Below are 10,217 nucleotides of genomic sequence, written 5' to 3' on the forward strand. Positions count from 1 at the left end.
AGAATCCCTCTGTCCCCGGGGAAGGGGCCCCGACCTAGGGGCTCCCCCCGAGACGCAGGACCTGGGCAGCGAGGGGCCAAGCCCTTAGACGCCTGGGGTGGGGGGCTGCCTCAGCCCAGCCTGCAGACAACACCTACCTGCCCTCTCACCTCCTCTGGGAAGCCCACCAGCCCACAGGACCCTCCTGGCGACCTCCACTGAGGGCCACTCCACCCCATGGCACCCACCATTCTCTGCCACCCTCCAGACTGCCTTTTCGCCATCAGACATTGACGTCTGGGTGATAGACACCCGGATGGTACCCTTTTAACCCAAAGAAAAAGTGCATGGTTTAGTAAGGAGGACCGGGCTGAGTGCTGGGTGAACTCCAGGCCTGGGCTGCAGAATCCCACAGGCCCATGTCAGGGACAGAAGAGGCAAGTAGCAGGGGGAGGCATGGGGGCACAGGGGAATGGAGTTGCCCCAGAGGAGTCCTGGGCATGGCCGATGCCTTGGCCACCAGCCCCAGGACCAAGCCTGGCTCACCAGACCCGATGGCCATACAGCTTAGTGTGCTCGGCCTCCCCTCAAGGGCAGGTGGCCTTTCCATCGTGGCTCAGGACCCACCTGGGGTCCACACCCAGAGCAGAGCGAGGCTATCCACGGGTGGGCTCCCAGGGTTCTGGGATATGCGACAGAGGTTGGGAGGGAGCCCCATGGAGAGGAGAGCTGTCACACACGGAGCAGGCTCTCCGAGGCCAGCAGTGCTCAGACGATCTGGGATTCCTGCCGCATATGAGAAAATGGAGGCCAAGGTGGGGGCCCAGCTGGGGTATGCACTGGGCAGAGTTTTCCGCAGGCCCCTCATCTTCCCTCCCAATGGGCTCTACGGAGGAAGTCGGGGTTGAGGGCAGGCTGAGTCCTCAGGAAAACCACCCTCCCTCTCCTGGGGGGCTGGAGAAGGCCGGCAACACGCAGTGGCTGAGTCATACCTCAGACACGTCTGGATTTACAAGGAGGCCAGGCCTGGCCAGTCGTCTCAGCGCAAACTGCCCCCACCAGTGTGGGAGGTGGGAGAGACCCGGTTCATATCGCCCCAGGGCCTCAACCCTGGCCAGCTGTCCTCACTGCAGCCCCAGGCATTTTGTTCAGCAATGTGAAGATGTACAGATGGGATGCCCAGCGCCTTCAGGCCGAGCACGGACTCTGCTGTTGGCCACAGCCCCCCACTCCCTAGGGCCATACCTGCCCCTTTACACATTCATTTTACTCACTCCCAAAGACATGTAGTAAGTCATGACTGTGTAAGACGTTCAGACTTAGTCTGAGATGATGGCAACAGTCATGGGCTCTGAAAGAGGGTGGTGACAGTCAGATTTCTTTCCCAGGAGCTGAGCCAGGCCCCAAGGAGAATAAGGCCTGGCCAAGAGCATCCCATGTAGGAGAGCACGCGCCCACAGCTACTGCGAGGCTCTGACACGCCAGGGACCCCTTGTGCAGAGGGGCTGGTGTCTGGCCAGGATCACAGCATCCCCAGGACAGGCAGAACAACAATACAGAAGGCTGGCCGCCCAACGGTCATGCTGGCTAATAGGGGAACATGGCCTCCTGAGCTCAGCGCTGTCATGCCCTCCCACGGAGCAGGTCTGCCTGGTCTTCTAAAGCCTTGAGGCCGTGAGGAAGCCAACCTGCCCCTCCCACAGAGCCTCTCTGGTTCATTAGCACTCACTGACTGCTCCTCTGAATGACTACCGAAGACAGGGGGTGCAAACTGGCCCATCCCAGCAAAGTAGGGTGGGACCCAGGTGGGACCCAGGTGGGTGACACCCAGCCAGCCACACGTGGGCACAGGCAACACGCAGCCAGGCACACGTGGGCACAGGCGACACGCAGCCAGGCACACGTGGGCACAGGCGACACGCAGCCAGGCACACGTGGGCACAGGTGACACGCAGCCAGGCACACGTGGGCACAGGCGACACGCAGCCAGGCACACGTGGGCACAGGCGACACGCAGCCAGGCACACGTGGGCACAGGCGACACGCAGCCAGGCACACGTGGGCACAGGCGACACGCAGCCAGGCACACGTGGGCACAGGTGACACGCAGCCAGGCACACGTGGGCACAGGTGAGAGTCCTACCTTGAAAGAAGCTCTTCACCCTGAGGTAGCTGACACTGAGACGCAGAACGGAAAGCTTGTCCAGCTTAGACACGATGTCTGGAGGAAGAGGCAGCAGGCTGGCCAGGTGGTCCAGCTCGGCGTTGAGACGGTCCCGGTGCCGCTTCGAAGGGTTTGACTTCTCAGCCCCCGTGGCAGGCCTCCTGTGGGGAAGCAGCCACAGTCAGACTCAGGGCTTCCCACCAGTGTCCGTCACCCCAGGGACTGCAAACCAGTCCCAGAAGTGACCTTATGGTGCAATCAGCTACATGAAAAAGGTGTTGAGAAGGACAGAAGTCTCCGGATTCTGTGCACATAAGGAAGCAGGGACCCCATTACCAGGAAGGGCACTCAGAGACAGAGAACAGGCCTTTCGGGAACACGGCTGCAAGCAAGCTGTGTGGCTCCAGCACGTTTCTTGACTTCTCTGTGCTCTTTCCCCCAAGTGGGAGGAGGACCCCCGGTCCCAGGCTGCATGAGCTCAGCCCGTTTCAGGCTTTTTTTTAAACAGACGACCTTTTTGGGACCTGCAGTACAGGTGTGACAGGCCCCTCTGGGCTCAGTTTTTCCTCTACACGGCGGGGCTGAAAGGGGCTGAGGAAAGAGAAATAATGAGGACCTTGGGGCACCTAGGCGCCATCCCGCCCACCCCTCAGAGGCCCTGAGGTCATGGGCTGTGCCTCTTTGAGGCGAGCGGAGCCCTGGGTTCCGTCTCCCCTTGCTCTACAACAGACAAGCTCCCCCACACATGGGGGGGATCCCCCCGCCCAAGGCCTCCCTGTCCACCATCCCTGCACAGAGCAGAGCTAACCTCAGACCCCAGCCGCTTCCCAGTGACCTCCTTCATCTGACTCTCTTAGCCCCTGGATGACAGCCCCCTTCCTCTGACCCTATGCCCCCCTCACAGAAGCAGCTCTTTACAGGCCCTTCCTAAATATCACCCACAGAAAAGCGTCTGAAGCTAAAAGGCGTCGGCTGGAGTAGCCAGCATGAGGAGGGGCCGCTGGCAAGCTCGGCAACGGGGTGGCCTGACTCCCAGGGCCAACCCTCCCGGGGGTCATGGAGCCTGGCAGGCAGGAGGGCTCCTGCTGCTCTTGGGGCTGGGGTCTCGTTTGTCCGGAAGTTCCTACTTGTCACTTACGAGGGTGGTGAGGTCGAACAGTCGTCTGTCAGGAGGAGGCCTGTAGCATAAACCTGCTTCGCAGAGTCTGAGGGCCCAGGCCACAGAAAACACGTGAAAGCCTGCCGCTCCAGTCCCAGAGGCCACGTCTTTGTCTCTCTTTCTGTTTCTGTTTTTGGTTTTGTTTTGTTTTTTCTTTTTTTTTTGAGGTATAATTCACGCAACACTAACCATTTCAAAATGTATATTCACGGAGCTGCATAACCACATCTCTATCAAGTTCCAAACCGCATCATCACCCCAAATAAAATCCTATACCCATTTATCAGAATTTCCCCGTTTTCCCCTTCACCAGCCCCTGGCAACCACAAGCGGTCTTAGGTCTCCATGGCTTTGCTGTTCTAGACCTTTCATGCACCTGGAATCCCACAAGGGGAGACTTTCCGCGTCTGGCTTCTTCCACGTAACGTCGCGTTTTCAAGTTCCCCCGTGGTGTAGCACTGGTCAGGACTTGGTTCCTGCCCCCAGGTGTGTGGACGGACCACACTGTGCTCCCCTGCTCCCCAGCGGACGGACGTCTCGGCATCGTACGGACGCCGCAGCAAACACTGACACTACGACTTCGTGCGACCTTCATTTCCAGTTCTCTCGGGCACATGCCCAGGAGCGGGCAGCCGGGTCAGTGTGCTCACCCTGTTCTACTCGGAGGAGCTGCCATAGCGCGTGCCACAGCGGCCGACACCCCCACTGGCAACACCAAGGGCTCCGTGGTCCGCATCCTCGACGACACATTATTTTCCTTTCCCATTGAACGGCCGTGTGCACAGGAGGGAAGTGGCATCTCTGTGGTTTGATCTGTATTTCCTTAATGATGAATAATGTTGAGCGTCTTTTCACAGGTGTCTTCTTTGGAGAACCGTCTACCCAAGTCCTTTGTGCATTTTTTCCTGGGGTTATTTGTCTTTCTGATGTGGACTCACAGGAGTCCTTTACGTTCTAGATACAAGTCTTTCACTAGGTATGCTATTTACAAATATTTTGCCCATGTCTTTCAGTGTCTTTTAACTTTCTGCTGGTTTTCCTCCTTAATGAGGCACTTGCCCCCAAATCACTCCTGCTGCGAGCCAGAATGTAAACGGGCAGGAGTCCTGGGGACAAACAGCAGCTCCAGTGGGGCTTGCTGGTGGGAGGAGAGGGACCCCCCCATCAGTGAAAGACACCCAAGGCCTCCCCAGAGACGGGGCCTACCAAGGGCATTACCAAGGTGTGGGGGTCAGAGAAGGGGAGACGCCCCCCCCCCGAAATCTCACTTCTGTGTAGGGCTGGGGCAGCTGCCTCCCCGGACAGCCTGGGCCTGAGAATGAGCTGAGCGGTGATTGCACGCAACCCCTACTCTCACCCCCACGGGGCACCTGGGGGAGGGACACTAGCCTGCTGGAGAAACGGGTGTTGGAAGAGCTCCTTCAAAGTGTCTCACGGCACTGGCTGCCCCTTGATGCGTCTCTACCACCCCTCTCCCCAGCCGCATGGGCCAGAGCGGGAATCATCCTACTCCATGCATGAGAGGGGATGGGGGTCGAGGGTCCACGCGCAGGGGAACACCCCACCAAGCTGGCCTCAGGCTCAGGCCCAGGGGCCCGTGGAGGAAGCTCCAAGTCCCCGGGGGAAGAGACTCAGCGGGGGGTGATGGGGACAAGAGCCCAGGCCATTAGCAGCATGGAATAGTGCAGAAGAGCCGCCGGCTCAGACGGAAGAAAAATAGAGAATACCTGGAGTGAACATGGCAATGCTCCCCCAAGCTGACCTACAGTTCAGATTCAACGTGCTCGCAATTAAAATGCCAGCAGGACTTGTTTATAGAAACTGACATGCTGAGTCTAAAATGTACCTGCAAATACAAAGGACCAGGAATAGCCAATTAACAAAGAAGAAACTAGAGGACTTACCCTTCTGCTTGTAAGCTTCCTACAAACCCACAACACTCTACCACAAAGGAACAGAGCAGGGAGTCCAAACACACCCACGTATTTTTGGCCAACGTATTTGACAAGGACATTATGGCAGTTCGATAAGGAAAGAAAGTCCTTTCAGTAAATGGGGCTGGTCAGCTGGACACCCATGAAAACAAGTGAACACCAGCCCTCACCTCACACAATCCCGCAAACTTAACTCCAAGTAGATCACAGACCTAAACCTATAGCCTACTCTAAAACTTTACAGGACAATACAAGAGAAAATCTCTGGGACCTTGGAATAGTCCCAGGACGCTTAGAAGACACACCCACACTCAAAATCATAAAAGAAAAAATTGATACATCGATCTTCATCAACACTTCTTAATGTCTTTTGGAAAATCACCATTAAGAAAATGAAAAGGGTCTCCTGGATGGCTCAGTCAGTGGACTGTGCAAGTTTCGATCCCACAGCTGTGAGCTCGAGCCCCACACTGGGCGTAGAGATTACCCTCCCTCCAAAAAAAGACGGACAACAAAATGAAAAGGGAAGCCACCGTTGGAGGAAAGTGTCCATAGAGCTTATGTCCAGAATACATAAGGACGTTCTCCAATTCAGTAAGAAGACAATCCAATATGAAGAAAGGCAAATTATTTAAACAGACACTTCACCAGAGAAGACACGTGGATGGGAAATAAGTGCAGGAACAGACGCCCGGCACCGCTCGGGAAGGGCGGACGGGGGCCTCGGGGAGGCCGTACCGCAGCCCACCGGAGAGCTGGATGGGAGGCCGAGGAGCCGGAGCTCCGTGCACGGCTGCTGGGAACATAAGAAAGCACACAGGCTTTGGAGAACAGCTTGGTGGTTCCCTAAAAGTAACTCGCATGATCTGCAGAAGTCGAAAATCCCACTCCGCACAAAGCCTGTACGTAAACGTTCGTGGCGGCTTTACTTGAAACGGCCCAACCCCGGAAGCGCCTGCGTGTCCGTCTGCAGGTGACTGAACAAAGCGCTGCATCCGGGCGCTGCGGCTCCGCCCGCGGTGAACGGTGGTGCTCTCGGTGCACACAGGCCGCAGATGCATCTCAAGATCGTGCCCAGCAAACGGACATAGGACTCCATTTATAGAAAATTCCAGAAGCACAAAGCAGGCTACAGGACAGAGCACATCAGGGCTGCCTGGATGGAGGTGAAGGCAGGAACGGCACTCAGGACCCTCTGGGTATGATTCGCCGTCAGTGACCTTGATTTCGGTGATGTTCTGTGGTACTTCCACGTGTCAACCCCGACCAGACTGCATCTACACAGGCCCAGTTCCAACTCCTTCAGTTACAGCCCAGCAAGGAGAAAAGTGCAAGCAACGAACACCTCCAGGAGCTCATGGTGCCATCCCCGCAGAGCAGCCAGACCCCCATGGGGCCCACGCCGCTCCCCACAGCCTCGGCACCCAGTTCTCCAACCTCAGCCTGAAGGGACCGCTCAGCAGTGGGCTCTCCCCCAGGACCAGGCACTTGTGTGTCTCCTCAGTCCACCCCACACTCCACACGCACAGAGCCATCAGCTACCAGCCCCAGAAGAGCATGGGGCCCACTGCAGCACCACAGCCCTCTGGCATGGCAAGAAACACGGGCCACGGAGCAGCTGGTACAGACAGAGCCGGCAGGGATGCTGGCTCACATCCCAGGAGGGGTGGCGGTCACGGGTGCCCTGCACTCAGACATCAAAAACAAAAGTCGTTTGGCCTCCAGTTTCCCTAGAACATGTCCCTAGAGAGCTGTCCTGCTCACAAGCACGTGGCCAGCAGCTCCCCCAGTGCAGATGGACACAGCAGCCGTCAGGACACACAGATGTGCCAGGTGGCCACTTCCCTGCACCTGGCACGCAGAGCCAGGCGGAGCGGACGTGCTGGACGCATGCATCTGCAAACATCCAGGGACTGTTCAGTTACCCACGGTCTCTCATCGCCAACCCCCCACCCAGTCCCCAGGCTTAAATGCCCAAGACCCTTTCAAACCAGTGAGGAAGAAACCGACTGTCAACCAGCAGTGGTCGTGGGAAAAGAAGAGACAGATTGCAGACCCTAACCACAAACCAGGAAAAATTCCAAGTGCTTCAAAGTTTAAAATATGTATTAGGAACCCATAAACACTTAGAGAAAATACTGGAAATTCCCTCATAAGCTTATAGCAGGGAGAACTTCCGAACTGTGATGTGAGATTAATTAGCTACAAGGGAAATGATTAATAAAATTAAAGAACACCATGAGTAAAATCAAAACTGGAGGAAAGTGTCTGAAGCACTTCAAGAATAGAGCTGCCTTCTAAGGCTCGAGAAGCACAAAAGCCCAAACCACCCAACAGAGAAATGAGCAACAGTGATCAGCACAGTTCGCAGAAAAGGAAATCCAGATGGTGTTCTAACCTGACTTATGGGACGAATGCAAATTACGACGACCGAAGTCTGAGATGCAGCATGTGCACGGGCAGGAAGGAGGCGTGCTCCAGCAGAGACGAGCACGCCCGGAATGCTGGGCAGCTGGTGGCGCCCTTCACAGGCCCCAGCGCCCACACCCTCGGACAGAGCAGCCCTGCGGCCAGGGACGCGTGCTGCTGGGCCGGCTTAATTCACCCCCCTGCAAGGCAGTGACCCACCACTGCTCCGTGGGCGCTGGCAGGAGGCATGAGTCTCCCAGGTCACAGAGGGCTCATTACTCACCCCACGGCAGGCAGCACGCCCCTCGCATGTCTGCGTCATTTACCACGTCCCCGAGGCCCATGGGAGCGACCCGGACGGGCCCCACGCAGGTGCTGCCGTGTAGGGTCTGCGGCCGGGGAACCCCAGCTCGGGGAGTCCACCCCTCGCATAGTAAGCAGTAAGCATCTTCCATCTCCCGAGGGAAGAGTCCACCTCCTTCCCCAAGTCTGCTCACTCCAAACACAAGGCGAGAGGCAGCCCAGGGAAGGGTGGCGCCCACGCGAATGTGCCAGGGTGTGTGGCGCCCACAGTGGACCGCCGCCCCACGGTGAGCACGCACAACGATGCAAGAGGTTCTGGGCGCCTGTGAAACGGTGTAACCAGGCGCTACAGGCGGGCACGGGTGTGTAGCCAAACAGAAGGACAGCTGTGCAGACGCCGTCACTCGGAACGGGCAGAGAACGCTCTCGCTGTGTGTCCATACCTGCGGCTTTACGCAAGAGCGTCTCAGGACAGGCTCACAAGAAACTGCAAGTGGATGCCAGTGACTGGGCGGGAGGGACCTGCTGGGGGTCTGGTTCTGAATCAGATGAACATGAGACCTCTTTAAAACATCAATAAACAAAATGAATTACTTTATAATAAATGCCTCCAAAGCTCATTATCTCACACCCTGTTGTTGGAACAAAAACATAACAAAAGCAGGAAAGTTCGCTCCCTCGCCCCAGGTGGTCAAGCACACAGAACATGGTGTGCACAGCTGTGTCGTGAGGGTTTTCCTTCCTTACTGCACACGGCAGTGTGTTCACCAGAACGATCCTGTCCAGCACATGGCAGCAGGGCTCCATTCCGCCCCCGCCCCGCCCTGGGCCCTCCACCTCGTCCGGGGCGCACTCAGCTGCCTCCTGTCCCACTCTTCGCCTGCACAGCTGGGGAGGCCCACGGCAGCCACGTGACTGACTCAGGTGACAAACCCACTTTCCAAAGTCCAGCCCCTCAAGCCCCTGCTGCCCCCCCCAGGGGGTGATGGCTACATCCCTGCAACCTCACAGAACCCTGCAGCCACCAGGGTCCAGGAGGGCAGCCTGGGTCGCAGAAACACAGGCCCACACACAGTCAGCACTGAGTTCTGCATCACACACACAGAGCCCCGCACACACGTGCTCAGACTCACTGGGAGCTGTGTTACACACACACACGCACACACACAGAACCCCAGCTGACGGTGGGACGTGCTGTAGGACCCCCACTGGAGGAGGCAGAGGAGCCCCTGGGCGCCCCAGGGCAGCTGCAAAACCCCGTAATTCCCGCCACCACCGCAGACTTCACACCTGGTGTCCTGGACACCCCTGGGCCAGTACAGAGGCCGTGTCCAGGGCTCGAGGGCCACCAGTTCCCCTCCCTGCCTGTAGGCTTCCCGCGTACTCTGTCCATCACGAGTGGTGTGTCCTCGTGAGGACAGGCTTTCACCAGGGCAGAGAGGGGATCTGGTGCTCACCAAAAATCATGCTGACATCTCAGGCCCTCGTGTTGACTTCTGGCCAAAAGGTGTCACTCAGCTCTGACCTCGCCTTCTAACCAAAGTTAGGAAAACAGTCCAAAGCCATTAAGGCTGCAGTGGATTTCCAGCTGTGCAGAGAGCCTGCAGCTCACCTGCCAGCCCCAGACCCTGGTTCTGCTGCTGCTGCTGCCGCTGCGAGCCCCTCTACTCATCAGGAAGACTCGGCAAAACCTCTTCCTCACTCACTTTGGTCCTAAAGTTCACTCCTTTCAATGAAAACACAAATACCTTCCCCCTTCCACACGAACGATCAGCAAAAACAGAAGACGTGATACTTTACTGTTTCTGAATGGGCTTCCTTCTTTTCCTTCCAGCATACATGCACTCCCCTGGTGGGATCATCATCTCTGGCCCTAAAAGAGAAAGGGAGCATAAAGTTGGTTATGTTGAAGAGGCCCCAGTGCCCACACAGCTCTCCAAACCACCAAAGTCTGCTGTGCTAATCGAGGAGTCAACGCTGACCCCACACTGGGGTCCCACTCCTCCATCACCAACTGAACAAGATGACCCACAAAGCCTGCCAGTGTGAACCACTCACACCCTGTCTCACTCAGCAGGAAGACGCCGAAGGGCCCAGTGAGGACACACAGCCCTGGCCATGACATCTCCCCTTTGACCAGCAACGTCATGGTCCCCAAGCCTGGCCTGAGGACCCGAGTCACTACACTCATACAGAGAACAGCCCTGTGCTCTTACAGTTGGTTCAGAAAGCTTACGGTAGATAAATATCCTGAGCCTGTGCTCAGAAA

The 10,217-nt window shown here is 57.1% G+C and overlaps 1 protein-coding gene across 1 annotated transcript in view; it reads right to left on the bottom strand.

The window, feature by feature from the left end:
• AHRR (aryl hydrocarbon receptor repressor) overlaps positions 1-9,889 on the bottom strand; it is a 74,855-nt gene extending 64,966 nt beyond the window's left edge. The window contains exons 1-2 of the mRNA XM_045808054.2: positions 9,749-9,889; positions 2,123-2,304 (exon numbers count right to left, since the gene is read on the bottom strand). Coding sequence (XP_045664010.2) covers positions 2,123-2,304; positions 9,749-9,813 — 247 coding nt within the window. The 5' untranslated portion in view covers positions 9,814-9,889. The remainder of the gene's footprint in view (positions 1-2,122; positions 2,305-9,748) is intronic.
• Between the last annotated feature and the right edge of the window lie 328 nt (positions 9,890-10,217).

This window comes from Ursus americanus, chromosome 15, assembly GCF_024610735.1.
Source record: "Ursus americanus isolate L20-20 chromosome 15, mUrsAme1.1.p, whole genome shotgun sequence".
Taxonomy (NCBI): domain Eukaryota; kingdom Metazoa; phylum Chordata; class Mammalia; order Carnivora; family Ursidae; genus Ursus; species Ursus americanus.